This window comes from Leuciscus leuciscus (assembly GCF_965113295.1).
Source record: "Leuciscus leuciscus genome assembly, chromosome: 14".
Taxonomy (NCBI): Eukaryota; Metazoa; Chordata; class Actinopteri; order Cypriniformes; family Leuciscidae; genus Leuciscus; species Leuciscus leuciscus.
The window spans coordinates 39,473,175-39,496,682 of NC_138738.1; the positions used below are offsets into that span (position 1 = coordinate 39,473,175).

General features: G+C 37.6%; 2 protein-coding genes across 2 annotated transcripts in view; one reads left to right on the forward strand and one right to left on the reverse strand.

The window, feature by feature from the left end:
- LOC309473977 (plexin-A1-like) overlaps positions 1 to 23,508 on the reverse strand; it is a 141,247-nt gene that overhangs the window by 89,599 nt on the left and 28,140 nt on the right. The window lies entirely within an intron of this gene.
- LOC309514001 (outer dynein arm-docking complex subunit 3-like) lies at positions 15,237 to 23,434 on the forward strand (the record flags this gene model as incomplete). The annotated part of the gene is made up of 7 exons (XM_082190119.1): positions 15,237 to 15,609; positions 17,574 to 17,687; positions 18,747 to 18,907; positions 19,005 to 19,158; positions 21,280 to 21,364; positions 22,479 to 22,558; positions 23,267 to 23,434. Exons 1-7 carry the CDS (start codon positions 15,541 to 15,543, stop codon positions 23,432 to 23,434), a joined length of 831 nt encoding a protein of 276 aa, XP_082046245.1. The 5' UTR covers positions 15,237 to 15,540.

Sequence of the window (23,508 nt, forward strand, 5' to 3'; positions counted from 1 at the left end):
AACATTAGATTATAAAATGTTAGCCTCTGTTTATGCTAAAAGATTACGTACTGGTCTAAATAACATTATTTCAGAATCTCAGTCGGGCTTCATGAAAGGCCGTCACATATCTAATAATAAAAGGTTAGTATTAGATGTGCTAGATTACTCTAATTTAATTCACTCAGATGGTCTCATACTTTTTCTTGATTTTCAAAAAGCTTTTGATTCCTTAGAACACACATTTCTTTTTCGCACTCTAGAGTTATTTGGATTCGGTAAATCATTTATTGATACTGTAACCATGTTTTATAGAGATATTAACAGCTCAGTGATCGTTAACTTTGATACATCCAAAAGGTTTGACATCCATCGTGGAGTCAGACAGGGCTGTTTTTATTTCTTTTAGCCACTGAACTACTTTGTCTAAGGATTAACCAAAATGAAAGTTTGACAGGAATCTCTATATTTGATCGAGAGTTTAAAATTGCACAGTTAGCTGACGACACCACACTATTCTTGGAGGATAAAAAACAGTTACCTAATGCTCTGGAATTGGTGGAACAATTTTCTTGTGCTTCGGGTCTAAAACTTAACATTTCGAAATGTGAAATTATCTCAATTCATGATATAGATGAGACATCATTGGAGGGGATCCCAGTTAAAAACTGTGTAAAATATCTATATCACTAAAAATCCAGTTGGATTTTTTAAACTTTTCTGATTTAAACTTTTACCGACTTTTACTTTTCTTTTAAACTTTTCTGATAAAATGACAAAAACTAAAAACATCTTTAACATCTGGCTTCAGAGAGATCTTTCATTATACGGTAGAGTCCTTTTATCTAAGGTGGAAGGGCTCTCTCGCTTTGTATACCCTGCTCTTTCTTTGTTTATCAATGATAAAGCTATAAGGGAAATTAACAAAATATTTTTGGATTTTATTTGGAAAAATAGGCCTCACAAATTGAAAAAAGAAGTACTCTCTAATTCCAGAGGTGAAGGTGGCCTTGACTTTTTAGATTTTGCTGATACTATAAACACCTTTAAAGTAAACTGGCTGAAAAGATGCCTTGTGAATCCAGTGTCGTTATGGTTTTTCATTCCTAATAATATCTTCAACAAACTCGGTGGCCTGTCTTTCCTATTAAAGTGTAACTTTTTACCTAGCAAGTTACCCATCTCCTTATCTAACTTTCATCAGCAATGCCTTCTCTCGTGGAAATTGTGTTTTGTCCATTGCTTTCCCCCCCACAAAGTTCTCCTTTGGAATAACGCGGATATAACCGTTAGAAATAAATCTCTCTTTTTCCCTAGATGGTTTAACAATAATTTTAATTGCATTCTATCTGTCTTTGATGATTCTGGTCATATTCTAACTTACAAGCAATTTTTGAATCACCATAACTTTCATACTAACGGTATTCATACTATATAGAACGTGTGGTGAAGTATCCGGTCACTCTGAAGTGATGGGTCCGGGCTGAGGACCCAAGCAATCCGATTGGTTCAAAGCACGTTTTATGGGTAATCGCTTTAGTGCCTGCTTACAAATCAAACAAAATCACTTTATTATAAAAGACGTTTGTACTACGTTATAACGAGTCATTAATGTATTTAATGTATTTTAAATTATACGTTTCATATACTAGTATTTAACCCTGCCCTGCAGACATGTATGGGCACCTTTTGAGGACACCTAATAAAAGTGGTGGAGATCAGGCAAGACGTGGTGCTATAACTGTCAAAAAAAGCTTTCCTAAGTAAATTGCCTGTATTGGCTGTAAATGGTATTTTCCATCAATCATCTAAGTTTATTTGTTTATGTGGATCCCCATTAGCCACTACCTAGGCAGTGTCTACTCTTCCTGGGGTCCCAACAAGTAAAAAATACAAAACTACATGTAATCAACAACAATAAAAAGTCAAGTCAATGAAACATACTAACCCAACATTCATTCCAAATATCAAAATCAACAATTTACTATATATAGTGTCATTAAATGTTCCTTTAAATATTTTTTAAAAACTACTTTTTCTTGTAAAAATGTGTAATATATCAATGGTAAATCATTCCATATTTTCATTCCTCTATACATTACAGTCCGTTGTTTACCAGTGGTTTTCGAAACAGGAAATAAAAAACATCCCTTTTATTCATCCTGGTGTAAAAAATATGACTAGTACTACTATACAAAAGTTGGGAGTACAGGACATTAAGAACTCTAGACACATAAATAATTCTTATAAAATAAAGCAGAGACAATCCTTCACCAGTGCATTCTTGGTATATTAGCTCTTCTACAACAGTTTAAATTGAGTCGTGTTGCTCTGTTCTGGACAAATTTAATTAATTTCTTTCTTTTTTTTCTTTACTTGATGCACTCGATCACACCACTGGGCAATAGCACGCGATTCATCCAATCACTGATTGTGCTGCAGTGACTGACACCCCTGAGAGCCAACAGTAGCGGCATATTCATAAGGCCCGCCCACAGGTCGCGCCCGCGCTGCTGTCCGCATGAGCAGAGGGAAGGGAATCAGATGAGAACAGATCAGATGAGACAGCAGAACGGAGCATTTCTCCAGAAACTCCTTCTACTAAATGATAATCATAATCTATCGGGAAATGTGATTGTGTGCACTTGGAAACTTTGGATGCATCAGCCTGGAGTGTTGTCGTCAGAGTGAGAAAGGTGAAGTGGAAATCGGAGTAAAGATTTAGTGGATCCCAGAGTGATAATCTTTATTGAATAATCTTCTTTAATTGAATATATAATGCAATCTCGTTTTGATGAGTGACTTTTTTTTTTTTTTATCATATGTTATCTTATGAAAGATATGTCAATTTCAGAAATGATTTGATATGAGCTGAGTCGAGTAGGCCGCACTCACAGCGCGAGCTGAACTAGTTAGCCGTGGGCTAAAGCTACCACGTGTAAAGGCCAATTTATACTTCTGCGTCGAGTGTACGCCGTAGTGTACGTCGTAGGCTACGCACGTAGGCGACGCCGTCGTGAGCATTTATACTTCTGCGAATGTCTGTGTTGCTCTGCAGTTACACCGCCGAAACGCTAGTTGGCGCGGGTGGGTTTTAATGTTCCAGTTCCACTGTGTTTACATTCCTAGCGGCTGTTTTGAGTTTAGGTTTCTACGAGCAATGTCATACAGATGGCTGTATTTCCGCACTTCAAGCAATCTCTCGGTCACTTGGTCTATTTCCATGGCTCTTCACTGATCTTCGGAATTTAAAAATGGCGGGCGGGCGGTGCAGAGTGCAGAAGATCATTCCGGAGGAGGGCGTGGAAGATGGCGGAGAGAGCAGACGCTTTGTGAATAGCTCAGAGTAGCAAAGCCTTGAAAGTCAACAGAATGAACGTTTAACTCTACAAAACCCTGAAATATAAGATGTAACATTATAGAGAACTTATTTTAATAATTCAGAAACGTGTGAGTGACCCGGAGCACCTCCTGGAATACGATATTGCAAACCATAACATGGCTAGCACAAAAGCTAATGCTAAATTGAAGGCTCTCCAAGAACACGACTATGGCGGCCCGGAAAGAATGGAAACTAACACCAGAGGTACTAAAAACTCCTTAGCATCTCCTTCTAAACCACCAGCACCACAGAAAAAGTCAAAACCCGACGACGTTGTGACTGCTGGAGCCCATGCTGAGGACGCCTCTAACGCTGCGATCCTGGCTGCTATCGGTACTCTTCAAAACATGATGCAGGACTTCAAAGCGGAGCTAAAGCAGAACACGCTGACCATAGCCAACATCGCGAAAGCGGTAGAGTTTAACTCTTCCGAGATCAAAGTTTGTAAAGAACAGTGCCAAAAGCTGCACATCGAGGTGAAACAATTGAAAGAGGATAACACAGATCTGGGGAAAAGAGCTGCAGAAGTGGAGAAAAGAGCTGTAGAGTTGGAGCGTTATAAAAGAAGGTGGAACCTGCGGGTAAATGGTTTACAGGAGGGAAAAGACGAAAACACACGACAAATCGTCTCTGATATCATCGGAAAGATTGTGCCACACTGGAAGGAGAAGATGGATTTCATCCTGGATTCGGTGCACCGACTGGGGCCGAGTAACACCAACCGCCCTCGTCAGATCATCATGCAGTTCACAGGACGCCACTTCAGGGACGAACTTTGGCGGATCACCAAACTTCACCCCGTCTGCAAGGATCTCAACATCCGCTTCGCAGAAGACCTCACCAAGGAAGACAGAGAGGCACGGAGGGCTGTGTGGCCGAAAGTGGAACAAGCAAGGAAGGCAGGTCTAAAGACAGTGTTCCGGGGCCCTCATGCTTTCATTAATGGTCAACGAGTTTCACCATAGATAACACTATCCAGGGTTTTTGAATCCCGAGAACAAGTGAGTTTGAATGAAAACGTATATTCTCTGGGTTTTGCTACTATTATATATTTCTGATAGGAAACTTCTACTGCTGCTTTAAGTTCAGCAATCCGTTGGTGTTGATTGTTTATAAAAAAAAAATATTTTTTATTTATTTATTTATTTATTTTTGTATTATTTTGATATATCCGTTGTTGTTCCATGTTCAGTTTAAAGAGTAACATTTCTCTAATTTCTGTTAATGCAAGGGGTTTAAGAGACATGACAAAAAGGAAAAGTATTTTTTTATTTTGTAAAGGGAAGAAGTCAAATATTATTTTTTTGCAGGAAACCCATTCTAAGGTTGATGATGTTATATTTTGGTCTAAACAATGGGGAGAGGAAGTTTACTTTAGCCACGGCACTTCAAGATCAGCAGGTGTCGCCATCCTCCTAAATAACTTCAAAGGTCATATTGTGTCCCATATGGCAGATGAATTTGGTCACTGGCTGATTCTTATCATAAACATAGATGGTCTAAAATTCATCTTAGTCAACATTTATGGATATAATATTAGTAGAGAAAATCGAAACCTACTTGAACAAATTAGTTTACATTTAGACAACCTCAAATTAACACACTCAACTGATAACATCATCATTGGTGGCGACCTAAACCTAGTTCATGATGATTTTTTTGATAAATATCCTAGCAGATACTCTGCAAGTCATCCAAACACCATATTCACATGCTTTTGCGAAAAACAAAATTTGGTTGATACCTGGAGACACTTAAATCCAGAAATAACTAAATACTCCTGGTTTAGCTCAAGCCACAATTATAAATCCAGAATAGATCACTGGTTAATTGCAAATCATTTGCTAGTTTATAATATTAGCTCTGATATTTCTGCTGCACCTCTAACAGATCATAGTGTTATTCTACTACAGATCAAACCCAATGACAACAAGGTCCACTCACACACATATTGGAAGTTCAATTCCAGTCTGCTCAAAAATAATGACTACTGCCAAAAAATCAAATTATTAATTAAAAAATATGCCAATTCTGAGGAGCTATCAACTGCTACCAAAAAGTGGGAATTCCTAAAATATAAAATACGCCAATTCACCATCTCATTCAGCAAAACAATTAAAAAAGATTGTGAAAAACAAGAAGTAGACATTATTAATCAGTTAAATATGTACTGCAATAGATTAAATCCAACTGAAGATGATAGACAGATGATATTAAACCTCCAACCTAAACTAGACGAAATTTATAGTCGTAAGGCCCAAGGGGCCTTTATTAGATCCAGAGCTAAGTGGATAGAGGAGGGGGAAAGAAACTCAGCATATTTCTGTGGTCTTGAAAAAAGAAGACAGGAAAAAAATAGCATCAGATCCCTGATGATTGATAATAATGAAGTCACAGATGAAAAATTTATATCTTTAGAAATCTGGAAATTCTATAGCCAACTCTATAGCTCTAAATTTTCTAGTGTGGACTGTCAGAATTTTTTTCAGGATATAGCAAAACATATTCCAAAAATAGAGAATGGCCTCCAACAAACATGTGATAGTCAAATAACAATTACAGAACTTGATGCAGTAATTGGTCGTCTCTCTATTAACAAAGCCCCTGGATCCGACGGGCTTACAGGTGACTTTTACAGACATTTTTGGGTAGATTTAAAAGTTCTGCTGCTACAAGTCTTTACCGAAATATTTGAAACATGTGTGCTTCCACCAACAATGAGACATGGTGTTATCATCTCAATTCCAAAACCTGGGAAAGATCCCAGATTTATAGATAACAGAAGACCCATTACACTCAGAAATTCCGACTACAAACTCCTAACTTACATCTTTGCTTCTCGTCTTCAAACAGGGATTTCAGATCTTATTGCAGATACACAGTCAGGATTCTTAAAAGGAAGGTCGATTCATAACAACATAAGATTGGTAATGGACATCATTGAGTATAGAAGCCAAATAGAGGATGAGGGTTTCCTTCTTTTTCTAGACTTCTATAAAGCATTCGACTCCGTAGAGCATCCATTTATTCTTTCGGCGCTCGAACACTTTGGCTTTGGAATCAAATTTAGAGAGTGGGTTGGTGGATTATATCGAGATATCAGTAGCTGTGTCCTATTACCTAGTGGTACCACCCCAAGCTTCAAGATTAATGTGGGTATTCCTCAAGGTTGCCCCATCTCACCATACCTGTTCATTTTAGCCACAGAAATGCTAGCAATCTATATTAAAAACTGTAATGATATTAAAAAACTTAATGTACTCGGCACAGACATAATAATCAGCCAACTAGCGGATGACACAACAATATTCTTAAAAGATAGATACCAAATTTCAACAACTATTGCCAAAATTGAAAAATTCTCAAAAGCATCAGGTCTAACATTAAACTTAAAAAAGTGTGAATTGCTGGCTGTACACGACACTTCACTGAAAAACATCTGCAATATCCCTATTAAATCAGAAATCAAATACCTGGGGATTTACCTCTCCAAGGACCAAAAACAAAGCCAACTTCTGAATGTAGAAAATAAAATTAAAGAATGCAAATCAAGACTAAATATATGGCTACAGAGGGACCTATCAATACTAGGTCGAATTTACCTAACTAAGATGGAATGTTTATCAAGATGTACTTATCCAGCCTATTCCAATGCCATTCCAAACAAATTGATTAAATCTATCAACCAAATTAATCTAAACTTCATTTGGAGAAACAGACCACATTATTTGAAGAAAAGCGATATGGTTAAAGACACTAAGGAAGGAGGACTAAAAGTTATTGATTTTGACTGCCTTAATGGAACCTTAAAAATAAATTGGTTAAAATCTTGGATCAAACACAGCAACTCCTTTTGGTATTGTATTCCAATGACCTTATTCAAGAAAATTGGGGGATTAGAATTTCTTCTTAGAGCGGACTTTAGTGTTAACAAACTACCTATATCATTGTCAGAGTTTCACAAACAAATACTTTTGTATTGGAAAATGTTATACGTACATAACTTCTCACCCCACACATCTGTACTCTGGAACAACAGATATATTTTGCACCGCAACAGATCTCTGTTCTTTGAGGATTGGTATGGGAGAAATGTATGGTCTATGGCCGACTTAATGGATACCAACGGACATTTTTTAAATTATGAACAATTTTGCATCAAACATAATTTCAAACCCTTAAATTCAGACTTTACTAAATTACATAAAGCACTACCCAAAGGATTTGTCCTTCTAACAAGAAACATTTTGGCATATTACCCGATACAACCACAATTGGCCCCACTATCAATTCAAGGGATCTTTGTTTTGGATAAGCAATGCACCAATCACTTTATTAGAAATTGTTTTATTGATTTTCTTTATCCTAATATGCAAAATAAAAATAACATACTACAAAAATTTGATAAAGTGTCAATCATTAAACTAAGAACAGTGTATCTAACACTCCCTATACCTCCTAAAGTGAAAGAAACACATTTCAAAGTAATGAACAACATTTACCCCTCTAAAGAATTACTGAGACTTCGCTTTGGTATAGATGATAATACATGTACATTTTGTGAAATTGATGTCGAAACTACGAACCATGTGTTTTTCTCATGTAATGTGATACAGATATTTTGGTGTGATATACATAAATGGGTTAAGCAACAGATATCTTCATTCCCAACCTCTATCTCCTGTGATGACATAACATTTGGTTTGATATTACAAAGCAAGGGTGATGAGCTCTGTACTAATACAATTGTATGTCTAGCTAAATTCTTTATTCACAAATGTAGAATTGTAAAATCATCTCCCAAATTTGTTGTTTTTTTAAATGAATTTAAGCTGTATATGAAATCCTTAAAAACTCTGAAAAGTCCTAAAGCACAAAAAATATATGATACCCTAAAACACTTCCCAACTGAGGTTAATAGCTGAACAATGACTGAATTCTCCCCTTATATGTTTTTTTTTATGTTTTTTTATTTTTTTATTTATTTTTTTATTTTATTTTATTTTTAATTTGAATGTCTCATCCTCATTCTTGTTACTAAGACTACATATATATTTACTGTTTGTATTGAGTGCTGCTCCCTCTGGCTATATTTTTGTTGTATCTTATTCTGAAGAAACTGATTTTATGCAGCCATGTTTGTTTGTAATTCTTGAAATTTTCAATAAAAAAATAAATAAAAAACTAAAAAAAAAAAAAAAAAAAAGATCATTCCGGAAATGCGTAGGAGGAATCCAGCCGACCAATCACAGATCTTGCGGTCCGCCGCGACGCGTAAAGCCTTGTTTATACTCGACGCAGCCGCAAGAGCGCGAGTCACCGCAGACCGCGCGCGCACCTCTCCAGACGGACGAGGCATTTATACTTGACGCGCGCGCCGTTGTGTTATTCTTTGAAACGACAGGGGGCGACTCGGAGTAATTTACCTCTAAACCACCGGGAAACAGCAGTGAAGAAGTAGTTTGCGTGGATCAAAACCTTTCATCAAAATTCTACAATTATTTTTGAATGATACCTGTTGCTGTCTTAAGACAACTTTGATAAACTTTTAAGATCCACTTAAAATGTTGACTAATGTAGTCATGTGGCATTAACTAACATAAAAACATGCGTTACCTTTTTACTCTTTGGCAATGTTAATAAAAATATAAGTTTTTATTTTTTGTTAATATAGCATTTACAGTAACTGAGTTTGTAATACAAAACTACAAGCTGAAGCCTTATTGAAGAGTGTTTAAACTTTAATTTTATCAGCAGGGCAAACTTCTGCTACTGTAAATGTAAGCAGTTACTTTAGACAAGTGCAAACTGGGTGCTTAATAGAAATGTGTTTCTATTCACAAAATGAGAGGCTTTTATTGGTCGCCATCAATGTAAATGTTTCTATGTGTATAGAGACAAAAGAATGAGGTTAATCACTGTCTGTTACCATCAGTGTACTGCCTCACTTTTATTTATGAAGACATTTATAAATGCAAACACAAAATAAAATCTTTAGTTTTTGTTTTTATTTCACAGCAAACTATAAATACAAATCTCTTTTGTAAATGAATTAAAAAAAATGTATCGATTGTGTATTATTTAAAATTCTAAGTACTTTGTAATGTGTGTAATGGCAAATAAAGTCTATGCATCGTTGTCCCTCAGTGCATCAAAAAGGACCTGATTCAGCTTGAACTTTACATCAAGCTTCTTCCTTGGGTCCACTTTTGCAAGCATGTCAGCTAAAACTTGGCTTTGACAAATTTGTCTCGAAGATTTTTCCAAACTTTTCGACAAAATACGTCTTCCTTCCCCAACGTCTTCGCAATTTCCCTCCAGGAATTCTGTGCCATCTGACTGTCTCTATGGTCCCGCATGGAAGGATCATAAACATGCTGGTACAGACGTACCAGCTCGGACAAAGTTGCCTCGAAATCGTTCATCTTCGGATGCGGCGCCGCGCGCGATGTTACAAAAAGTGCAGTGCACACCGCCAGGCGAAATTGGGTCTTGCGAACCCAACGCGCGAGACCGCCCACTCCGCAATGACGTCATTTTTGCCGCGCGCGCCTCGCGATCTTGCGGCTGCGTCGAGTATAAACAAGGCTTAACTTTACATTTTTGAGGAGGTGCGCGTCAGGGTACGGCGAAGGGTACGACGTATGGTACACGTCAATGCGTATGCTACGCCGTACCTTCTACGCGCACCCGACGCAGAAGTATAAATTGGCCTTAACAATGATCATTGTATCATGAGTTGAGACAATGAGCGATTAATGAGTGTCGATGTGTTAAATAACTGTCGAAATTTTGGATTAATGTGTCATTTGAGCTGCGCATGTAAGTTATATGATTTGTTACTGAAATGTTGAATCAGAAATTAATTATTGTACGTTTGCCTTGTGTTTTCCAAGGCTGCGTTTTCTTGTTCTCTGTTTTTTTCCTATGTGAACGTGATCGGCAAGTGTATCCTGTTTTGTGCCATAAATAATCCTGTGGAGGTGAATCGTCTACCTAGTGGATGCAATTAAATGTGCACAAATGGCTAGCTGACCAGTGCCCATGGACCTTCCCTTTTGAACCATAATTTGAAACCATCATCTGGTAGGATAATTACAATTTTCTTTAGTTTTCCAGACTCAAAAGACTTTGATTTTTGGATTTTTTTTTTTTTTTTTTTTTGACTTCTGAAATGGAGAGACTTTGTTTTTTGTAGGGCTGTAATCAACCAAAGAAAATCTTGGTCGACTGAAATCCTGAAATTTTCGACTAAAAATGACGTTAGAAAAAAAAAAGTTAAATGAATTAGCTGCGCACTGTACGCAGTACTTGGTAGCCTTGTTGTCCGCCTAAATGAATTATAAATAAACATAAAAAACAAGTAGGCTATTTGCAGTATATTAAAGCTGCCGTCTGCAAAATTTTTTTGATCATATTCAGTGAAATTGACACTATAATCCGACAGAACAACATAAATAAGGTGGTTTTAGAAAAAAACCCGAGCTTCTAACTCCACCTGGAGCGTGTTATTTGTTTTGCAAAAATCCACCGCTCCCGCTTCATCAGGTCCAATCAGCGCAGGGGGGTGTGAGATCTGACTGTCAATCACAGGTCGTGCACACGCCACAGATCCCCCCTCACTCGCGCACGTTAATATCACGTGCACACGCCACGCCTGAAGTTCGCTAGGAGATTGCATGAAGCGTGATGGCGGAGAGAAAATCTACAAAAATGCTTCCAATTCCTCGGTTATTGCTATCTATGGATAGATTAGCCAGGGCAGCCTACCTCCGAGTCCATGGTGTTGATAGATGCTGAAGAGACGGACGCGTTCACAGAAAATCAGGTACACACGCACAGTGACGCACTGACGAGCACGACCTCGATGGGAGGGTGCTCGCTGGTAGTGGGGAGGGGCATGAGAGTTGTAAACATTCAAAATTTTGCCTAATCGACCCAATCTGCCAGACTTGCCGACGGCAGCTTTAAAGGGATAGTTCACTTTGAAATTAAATTTTGGTATGTTTTAGCTTACCTCAAGGGCATCCAAGATGTAGGTGTCTTTTCCGCAGTAGTTTCAATTTTGATATTTTTAGGTCAAACCGTTCTTGTCTGTCAGTCATATAATGCAGGTCTATGGTCACCATCTCAAAGAGCATGCACAGAGTCCAAATTAAAACAATTCCCCGTCGTCCAAATTAAACAATTCCCCATCGTAAGTACACATTGATGGCCTAAGACACGAAACGAGCGGTTTGTGTGAGAAAACGAACAGTATTTATATAGTTTTTACCTCTTATACACAGCCATGTCGAAGTGATCTGATCTGACGTGTACGCAGACTGGTGCATAGATATACACTAGATGTCGCCTTAAAGACATTCGTTCCAATAAACTGCCGTAGACAAGGCGACATCTACAGGGTGGGCCATTTATATGGATACACCGTGGTGGCATGGGAGTGGTTGGTGATATTGAGGTCCTGTTTGTGGCACATTAGTATATGTCATGGTCACCACCCGTCTTGAGGAGTTTGCCCCCTCACATGTACTGGTGTGCCACAAACGGGACTTTGGTGTCACCAGCCATTCCCATGTTGTTGCGGTGTATCCATATAAAAGGCCCACCCTGTAGTGTGTATATATCTATGCACCAGTCTGCGTACACGTCAGATCACTTGGACATGGCTGTGTATAAGAGGTAAAAACTATATAAATACTGTTCGTTTTTTCACACAAACCGCTCGTTTCGTGTCTTAGGCCATCAATGTGTACTTACGATGGGGAATTGTTTAATTTGGACGACAGGGAATTGTTTTAATTTGGACTCTGTGCATGCTCTTTGAGGTGGTGACCATAGACCTGCATTATATGACTGACAGACAAGAACGGTTTGACCTAAAAATATCAAAATTGAAACTACTGCGGAAAAAAAGACACCTACATCTTGGATGCCCTTGAGGTAAGCTAAAACATACCAAAAATTAATTTCAAAGTGAACTATCCCTTTAAATCGTTTTTGACCTAATTATTTTGCACTGAAATTAGTCTGACACACGAGTCTGTCGGCTCTGACAGCGTTGCATCACGTGCACCTGCACAATATCATAGCCTATGATTTCCGAAAATAGTACTGTTGTCAACTAGTGATATCACAAGAACTTTTGAGGAATATACAACCAGGGGTTAAATTGGGATTTATTATGTGGGGGGGCTCTCCCTAGGGGAGTCCGGAGGTATGCTCCCCTGAAAAAAAAGAAGGAAAAAACCCAACATTAAATGGCAATTTCTGGAGAGTTTTGTGCAAAGAAATGGAGAAATTGAGTGTTACATGATATGTGAAAAACTGCAAGGTTAAGAGCAAATACTTTGCATTGTTGTAGTATTAACAGGTATTAGGACATTTAGCATTTACATTACTGTTAATCAGCAGTGGTGGAATGTAACGAAGTACAAATACTTTGTTACTTTATTTAAGTACATTTTTCACATATCTTTACTTTACATAAGTAGAATCAATAGTGCATTGGCTACTTTTGACTTTTACTTCGTTACATTTTGCAGCAATTATTATACTTTCTACTCCACTACATTTCTACAATGTTTCGTTACATTTTCTGATCAGTTTTCCCCTGCCAAAACAGGGATTGAAAAATCTCCTGTTTTCGGTGCTGATGCGGTGGTGACGCGTTCATGTAACATGTAAGGGTGGCGCTGCCAATAAAGGCCTAAAAGCTGTCACAAAGAACCGGCAAAAGTAATGATTATGAATATGTAAAATATAGCAAGGAGACATTTTAATTGTTTATTAATGAACAAGTGTTTTCTAAAAATTACACATGCAGCAGTCTGTTTACTTTTTGAATTGTTCTGTTTAAAAGAAGACATTTCAAGCTTTCTATATATTTTTTTTACCTCAGAATAGTTTATATCTCACAATTCTGATTTTATAACACGAAATTTCGACGAATATCATGCAATTCTTACTTTATATCTCCCAATTGCGACTTTATTACTCAGAATTGCGACTTTATTTCTCACAATTCTGACTTCATATCTCGCAATTCTGAAAAAAAAAGGGGCGTCGCCACTTTTGAATAAGAAACAATATCAAGACTATAAAACTCTGCACATTAAATTTTTGACTTTATTGATTCTGCTTTTATTCGTAATGCAATGGACCGGTCAACGGGACATAAATGAATCCTTAAAGGATGGCACTTTATGGGACATTTGCACAAAAAGAATAAATAACTTACCGTAGCCTATTTTATAAGTCGCTCCGGAGTCGCATATCAGTCAAAAAATGCGCCACGAGGAAGAAAAAACATATATAGCCTAAGTCGCACTGGACTAAGTCGCATTTTTTTAGAAATTTATTTCACACACACACAAAATAAATAAATATTTACAGACAGTTCTCCGTTACGGACGTGAGCGCTCTAAAGCGGCACTAAAATAATGTTTTAAAACTTTCACAGAGACCTCAAACTGAAAGCACAAAGCCTGTCTTTAAATTTAATTTCGTTTTGTATTAATTGTATCTTAATTTTAATCGATGTTTCATCAACCAATTGTCTGGATTTAATAAATAAGAAGTAAATATACTAGGCTATTAGAAAATAGATAATCAGGACATGGAGGCGCTGGCGAACCTGGAGCTCGTCTCATAAATGAACCGAAACTCAGCGTGGGCCTATAAGGTAGCCTATTGCCTCACAGACCTGAGACATATAGATAGCTTGAAATGTCTAATGAAATATTTTACATATTTGCCTGTTCCTTACAAAACACTGACAGTGGGGTTTTTGACTGGGTTTTTTTTTTCTTTTCTTTTTTTGAGCAGCTGCGGACAAATTCTTTCGACACGCATACAATAGACTATTACGTAACACTCTGTGCTTATGTTTTAAAAACATAATTTAACATATAAATAACAGTTTTTAAATAGCCCACTTAAAGTGTTTATTACAAATAAATGACTAAATGCTAAAAATGTAGACATTTTAATGAACAAACATATGCGTTGCATTTACAATTCTGTGAAAACAGCACCCCCACTTCCCGCGGCCCTGAATACCGTATTTTCCGCACTATAAGGCGCACCGGATTATAAGGCGCACCTTCAATGAATGGCCTATTTTAGAACTGTTTTCATATATAGGGCGCACCGGATTATAAGGCGCATAGAATAGAAGATACTGCAGTCAAACGTTTGACTGGGTTTGCGTTATGTAGTGGTCACCAACCTTTTCAAGCCTAAGATCACATCCAAAGTCCAAATGTAAACCAAGATCTACCACTTGCAAAAAAATATGAAACAACAAGTGGCTGAGCTGTAAAACCTTGTTTATATTTGACGCGTCCGCATGAGCACGAAGGTAATAAAAAACTAATATCCGTCTGCTCGGGCAGATTCGGCTCAAAGTCGTGCATCTTCGGATGCGGAGGCGCTCGCGCGGCAAAATGACGTCATTGTGACAGCGCGCGCGCCTCCGCATCCGAAGATGCACGACTTTGAGCCGAATCTGCCCGAGCAGACGGATATTAGTACATCTCATCACACCGGCACCCAGTTTGCGCGACTAAATCAGTTGTATGGTCTGGTGTTCAGTCTAAAACAAAACAGTTGCGTCAAGATGCCTCGTCTGTTTGGGGAGGTGCGCGCGCAGTCAGCGGAGGCTCGCGCTCCGGTGCCAGGCGAAAGTAAACAAAAGGTTTAAGTCAGCGGTTGTTTTACAGACATTAATATAAGGTGCCAGATCCATATATAAGGCGCTCCGGATTATAAGGCGCACTGTCGTTTTTTGAAAAAATTAAAGGCTTTTAAGTGCGCCTTATAGTGCGGAAAATACGGTAAAATGAATGTTATGTTCTGTGGAGAGTATCCGGTGGGTAGCCTAGTATTACTTTTGGTTTGCGCAGTGTAATTCACAGAATTACAAAAAAAATATTTTGCCACCTAAAAGTTAAAGATTTTTTGTGTCACGTCCACGGCATGTGTAGCCTATTTCCCTCATATTAAATATTAAACGCATGTGTAGACTGATATTTTTCTAATGTCTGGACTAGGGCCGCAACGACGCGTCGACGTCATCGATTACGTCGACTATGAAAATACGTCGACACGCATGAAATGCGTCGACGCGTAATTATTTACGTTTAAATATCGAGTAATGGCGGCTTCTGCTCCCTCTCATGGTGAAAATGACGGACCACGATCATCCAAAGTATGGGAATACTTTACCACTACGGCCGAACAGAAAGGTGCTTTCACTATGCAAACTATGCCCCATTCGGTGACAATAAAATGGACTTTAATTTATAACTTAAACTTAAATCTGTTAACGAAGCTTTCATTTGCCAGTTTTTAAAAGTTGTGTATGCACATGTAGACTAGAGACCTGCACTCCCGCGGGTCACAACGCAACAGAGTGCGGCGCGGGAGCCGGGAACATAGATCTGATGGCCGGGCGCGGGCGGTAATGCACTCGTGTGTGTGCTGGTTGCGGGAGAATAAAACGATTCGCGGAACTCCCGCGAAATAGAATTATCTATAAATTGAACATCTAAAAACGAATAAATTGTCATTCATCTGTTTGACAAAAGCAACAAGAACAACTAAAACAAAATAGAAACGATTTACAGGCCAGAGTCTCTATCTATTTATAACATGTTTGCAGCGTTGAACAATGTAGCCAATCACAGACATATGTGTTGATTTCTTGAACGCCAATCAGATGCATTTATGCTAGAATCCCCTCACCGCTCAAAATGGACTTTTTGTTCAGTGCTGAATTCTGCATACTGGCAAATCATCTGATTATAGCAAACAAAGTGTAGATATTATGAAAGATTCATTGTGCAGCCAGTTTCATTGATAATAACAGAGTTAATCTGTGAGATCGCGATGAACTGAGATGTCAGCTTTTTAGGAATTATTAAGGGAGAAATCCGTCCTGCGCAGGTCTCTAATGTAGACTTTAAAAACAAACGACTAACGTTATATTAACATTAACAGTAGCCTATAGGCTGCAATCTAGTGTATGTGAACCTTTTTGCAGATAAACACAAGTGCATTTTCGGACAAGTTAATTGAGTAAATCATACTCCCACTACGGTAATTAATAACAGATTATAGTAAACACATTTCCTAAATGGGCCTGTGTATCTTAAATTTTTTTAAATAGTACCATTAGTTAAAAATAAAGTTTAAAATGCTTCCTGTTCGCATATTTCATAATAAAATGACAATTACCCTTTCTGAAAGAATTTTTTTTTTGTCATCATTCATAGATTTCATGTTAAAATAATATACATTTACATTTACATTTATTCATTTAGCTGACGCTTTTTATCCAAAGCGACTTACAATTGCTATATATGTCAGAGGTCGCACGCCTCTGGAGCAACTAGGGGTTAAGTGTCTTGCTCAGGGACACATTGGTGTATACAGATGCACTACCCTCTTCAAAATACAGCTGATATATTGTTGTACTTATTATTTATTGGAAAGTTTGCCAATGGATAAATCAGCTAATCCCAAAAATAATCATTAGATTAATCGGAAAAATAATCGTTAGATTAGTCGACTAATCGAAGAAATAATCGATAGATTAATCGACAACAAAAATAATCGTTAGATGCAGCCCTAGTGTGCAGAGAGCGCAGAAAGCGAGAGAAAATCCTCTCCCTCTACAAGAAGCAGCAGGAGGAGAGGATTGCTCAGGCAAAGGAGAGGAAGAGAAGAGCGAGCATCATCCATCACACATCAGATAACAATGTAATACTCTAATAAGCATAAAGATATGTGTGTCATACTAATAGCACTTCTCATGTGAAGTGCACAGGAGACTGGACTCCCAATTGATGTTAATAGAGCTTTGTGTTAGCATGCTGCAAAGCTCACAACAATAAAATAAAATAGACAATTCAACTATTTATAAGTATATACACTTCCGGTCAAAAGCTTGGAATAATTACGATATTAAGTCTCTTATGCTCACCAAAGCTGCATTTATTTGATGAGAAATAAAGTAATGTTGCGAAATATGTTATTACAATTTAAAATAACTGTTTTCTATTTAAGTATATAATTTATGCCTGTGATGCAAAGCTATATTTTCAGCATCATATACAGTCTTCAATGTCACATGATTCTTCAGAAATCATTCTAATATGGATTTGGTGCTCAAGTAACCTTTCTTATTATTATCAATGTTGAAAAATAGCTCCCCGACGAGCTGAGCAGCGAGGCCAACGCAGTAGAAGAAGTGGAAGCCATCTCTCCTTTTGAGGAAGCTTTCCAGCAAATCAGAGAGGCCACTGGAGTCACAGACCCACGGGTGAGGACACACAACACAACATTCAACTGTTTTCAGTGTGTTAGGGGAGTAACAGTTTAGGACACAAGGACCAGATGTTTGAAAGAAGACCCCGGAGTCAGAATTATAATAAATTAAAGGAAAGTTTTACTGAAGATAGTTTGCAGTTTCATCAGCAGAAGTTCAGCTTCAAGACTCACACAGTAGTTCGTAGGCCGCCCCACTTACAGTTACAAAGATCACAGCAGTTATATCCTACACCACACACACACACACAGCAGTTATACCCTTCACCAAGGTCTAAGCTACGTCCTTTATTCAGGTTGCAGTTTCTGATTGGCTAAGAAATAGATAAACATAGTAATTTTCCACACATATACATATAGACGGAAGCATATCTCTATCGATTATGCCGCTGACACTCAGACCCTGAAGTTAGACACGTCGTGACGCCAGCATGTCCAGAACAATAACTCAGTCAATCTCCAATAATGCCAGTGGTTCCTTAACCTGTAACCAAGAAGACTAACACACACACACACACACACCGACACACAGCTTCTCTAAGGTTGGATTTGGCCAGGCTCTAACTATAAACAGGAGAGTCCTCTCAAAACATCAAGATAATGCATTCTTTCTCTCAAGGAGAGCTACACTTTAGTCTAACTGGAAAGTAAGGCTTTAACAAAGAAATGGTCCCTTAAACTATTGGCTTCAATGACCCTATGTTTTAACACGTTGAAGACCTTTCTCAAACACAAAACAAATCCATATTTCATTTCTGGAAGCCGGGCTAAATGAGCAAGCACTGTTACTGCATTCAGATATCAAACACAGACATTAAAGAATACATGAAAAGAACATTTCAGTAATCACACTGGTAACTTCTATAACAAAGTAAAATCCCCAGAGAAGTCATTTAACTCATTTGATATTTAGAAGGAAAAATATTGATTAATACCTTGATTATAATCACTCATTACATATACATTGAAGTATATTATAGATTACTCCTTGTTAAGCAATGTTTATTCTGTTCTTGTGTTAAGCAATGTGTATTCCTGATTTCTCTTGTAATAGGAACTAGTGGGCCTGTTTATCTCTCGGAGAAAAACACAGGAACGTTTGTTGAAGATGAAGGCAGAAAATGAGAGTTTGCTGCTTCCACTGAAGGAAGAGAGGAATATGCTTCAAACTCAGCTTCAGGATATGAAATACTCAGTAGAAACTGAACTCTCAAGGTAAGAGCAGACATTGTAGACAGTGTGAATATGATATCACTTCACATTCTCTGTTATTGTGACTGAATAGTAACATAACATTATTGTCCTCGGTCAGCTCTCTGCAGGTTTGTGAGCTTCAGCAGCAGCTTGAGCAGACGCAGCAGCGCCGTGATGCAGCTAAAGATCGTCTGTACGGACTCAAACATCCACTGAACGCTGCCAAAGCAGGAGTGAAGCACCTCAGTGAAAAACTTCAACACATACCACTGGTACTAATGAATCTTGTCAAATACATAAACCCCCTGGTTTCAGGGTAAATTCAACCCAGGGTCCTTTGCACCATGACCTCAAGCATTCCATGGGTGTTTGGCTTGAGGTCATGGTGCAAAGGACCCTGGGTTGAATTTACTCTGAACCATCCATTTAATTTTATGAAGAATACTTTCTGTGCACCAAAAAAAACAAAATGGACAGTAATGATTAGTCAAGTTGCTGTTATTGTATTTTGGCTTGTAGAAGATTTGTAACTAGTGAAACATTGACTGTTTTGTTTACTTTAGGAATATATGTCATATTTTACTTTTTTGGAAGTTGTAAAATAACGCTTACTAATATTACTAATATGCTATTAGCAGAAGATCTACCCCAGTATAACACGCGCATTCTGTTCCGTGAGGACCAGAAACAGGACTCTTTTGATGGTGAGACACTAGCTCATATCACCATGGAATCTCATTTCTGCCACATAAGAAAAAAAATCATGCTTTGGTGAAATACCAAGTCATAATTATGAGATAAAAAGTCTAAATGTTTTATCACAATTATGATTTTTTTTCTATAACTTTTTGTTTTCATTTACTCTTTTTATGTTATAATTAACTTTTTATATTTTAATTAAAACTTTTTGTAATTGTGACTTTTCCTGACAATTAAAATTTTTATGCCATAATTGACTTTTTATCTCATAATTTCAACGCTTTGTAATACTTATGACTTTTCTTGATCATTTAAATTTGTTATGCCATAACTGACTTCTTATCTCATAATTATTGCTTAATGGCGGAAATGGGCTTCCATACATGTGTCCTATATCTGAATTAAGGTTTTTGGGGCGTGAAGTCACACATTGCAGGGTATTTATATGGTAAAAAAAAAAACTTTTTAGCTTGAAAATATATTTTATCATTCATCAAGGTATAAAGAAAATATGCTATTAGTTTTTACTTGATGGTTATACCACATGACATTTGTTAAATTTAAACTTCTTGTTGAACATAAAAACCATATGAAATCAACACGGATACAAATATTACATACAGTATATCTAAGAACTTGGCATACTGTATGTGTTTAAAACTTTTTTTCCCATTATACTTCTTTATCTTGGGCACTCTGATTTTCATTTTGCACCAGTGATCACTGATTTGTGAACTTGGAAAGCTCTTGACCAGGAACGGCCATGTGTTTTTTGATGTACACAGTTCAAAAGCTCCCTCTTATCAAGATGTTCACCTGTGCTGTTCTGATTTAGTTCCATTCCTTAATCTGTACACTGTGTGGAAGTTAAAGCTCACCCTTCTGTTGTACAGAGTGGTGGTGGATTTGTTAATGTCTCAAAGGCCAGATCACGTTTACGTGTGATTGTGTGTGTGACTGAGAGACTGGCCTACTGGTACATGGGAACTATGAATGCTGTTGATCCATATGGAACAATAACAGAACTATTACGTTTAGCAGACAGAGCTGACACACACCTGCATGTCTTTTCTGTCAACAGATGAGGACAACAGGAGCAATGATGAGGATGTCATCACCCGTGTCAAGCTGAAGCAGCAGCCGGAGTCAATCATTGACCAAGCAACCATTGACCAAAGAAGATCAACCTTGTTCCATTAGCACCTGCACTAAGCCATTCGGCTGATATCGCTAAATAAGCTTTAACTTTAATAATGTTTGACCAAGGAAAAAAAAGGCTTCTTCTTCAAAAAGTTGACATTTTGGTTTTTTTGGTGCACAGAAAGTATTCTTCATAAAATTAAAGGGATGGTTCAGAGTAAATTCAACCCAGGGTCCTTTGCACCATGACCTCAAGCATTCCAGGGGTGTTTGGCTTGAGGTCATGGTGCAAAGGACCCTGGGTTGAATTTACTCTGAACCATCCCTTTAATTTTATGAAGAATACTTTCTGTGCACCAAAAAAAACAAAATGGACAGTAATGATTAGTCAAGTTGCTGTTATTGTATTTTGGCTTGTAGAAGATTTGTAACTAGTGAAACATTGACTGTTTTGTTTACTTTAGGAATATATGTCATATTTTACTTTTTTGGAAGTTGTAAAATAACGCTTACTAATATTACTAATATGTTGTTTATTTCATGACCCTTTGCAGTTCCTTGCCAAGATAGCAGAAGATCTACCCCAGTATAACACGCGCATTCAGTTCCGTGAGGACCAGAAACAGGACTCTTTTGATGGTGAGACACTAGCTCATATCACCATGGAATCTCATTTCTGCCACATAAGAAAAAAATCATGCTTTGGTGAAATACCAAGTCATAATTATGAGATAAAAAGTCTAAATGTTTTATCACAATTATGATTTTTTTTCTATAACTTTTTGTTTTCATTTACTCTTTTTATGTTATAATTTACTTTTTATATTTTAATTAAAACTTTTTGTAATTGTGACTTTTCCTGACAATTTAAATTTGTATGCCATAATTGACTTTTTATCTCATAATTTCAACGCTTTGTAATACTTATGACTTTTCTTGATCATTTAAATTTGTTATGCCATAACTGACTTCTTATCTCATAATTATTGCTTAATGGCGGAAATGGGCTTCCATACATGTGTCCTATATCTGAATTAAGCTTTTTGGGGCGTGAAGTCACACATATCATATAGTAAAAAAAAAACTCCTCAATAAAAAATCCTACTTGATATATTTACAAATAATTTTTAGCTTGAAAAATATATTTTATCATTCATCGAGGTATAAATAAAATATGCTATTAGTTTTTACTTGATGGTTACACCACATGACATTTGTTAAATTTAAACTTCTTGTTGAACATAAAAGCCATATGAAATCAACACGGATACAAATATTACATAGATTATATCTAAGAACTTGGCATACTGTATGTGTTTAAAACTTTTTTTCCCATTATACTTCTTTATCTTGGGCACTCTGATTTTCATTTTGCACCAGTGATCACTGATTTGTGAACTTGGAAAGCTCTTGACCAGGAACGGCCATGTGTTTTTTGATGTACACAGTTCAAAAGCTCCCTCTTATCAAGATGTTCACCTGTGCTGTTCTGATTTAGTTCCATTCCTTAATCTGTACACTGTGTGGAAGTTAAAGCTCACCCTTCTGTTGTACAGAGTGGTGGTGGATTTGTTAATGTCTCAAAGGCCAGATCACGTTTACGTGTGATTGTGTGTGTGACTGAGAGACTGGCCTACTGGTACATGGGAACTATGAATGCTGTTGATCCATATGGAACAATAACAGAACTATTACGTTTAGCAGACAGAGCTGACACACACCTAACACACCTGCATGTCTTTTCTGTCAACAGATGAGGACAACAGGAGCAATGATGAGGATGTCATCACCCGTGTCAAGCTGAAGCAGCAGCCGGAGTCAATCATTGACCAAGCAACCATTGACCAAAGAAGATCAACCTTGATCCATTAGCACCTGCACTAAGCCATTCGGCTGATATCGCTAAATAAGCTTTAACTTTAATAATGTTTGACCAAGGAAAAAAAAGGCTTCTTCTTCAAAAAGTTGACATTTTGGTTTTTTTGGTGCACAGAAAGTATTCTTCATAAAATTAAAGGGATGGTTCAGAGTAAATTCAACCCAGGGTCCTTTGCACCATGACCTCAAGCATTCCAGGGGTGTTTGGCTTGAGGTCATGGTGCAAAGGACCCTGGGTTGAATTTACTCTGAACCATCCCTTTAATTTTATGAAGAATACTTTCTGTGCACCAAAAAAAACAAAATGTCAACTTTATTCAGTAATTTCTTCCCTTCTGTATCAGTCTCCAACGCACATTCACGAGAGCACCACGACGCATGCGCGGCCTCGCGTGCATCTTCCTCTGCTTGTAGGTTATATGTCAGAACGCCAGCTGCTGCGTCATCACCACACACACACACGTGTCGTGGTGCTCTCGTGAACGCGCATCGGAGACTGATACATAGTATAGGTGTTTTAGAATGTTTTTTTTAGAAACTGCATAAGAAAAATTCATTAAGTGTCCAGGGATGTTTTCTCTGTAGTTAGTGATTAAGGAAATGTTTTTACATTCAAATGATGCATGCATGAAATGTCTGAGCATTCCTCTTGGTCTCTGGCAGATGAAGGGTCCGACACCACAGCTGACTCCAGACTCAGAAGAACAAACACTGCAGCTGATGTCTGAGGCTGAGCAGAAACTGATGCTGCTGAAGGAGGAACTACAGGGCAAAGATCTGGCAACCATCCTGAAGGAGATAGAGGAAGAGGAGGTGAGGAACAATGATTAGTCAAGTTGCTGTTATTGTATTTTGGGTTGTTGAAGATTTGTAACTATTGAAACATTGACTGTTTTGTTTACTTT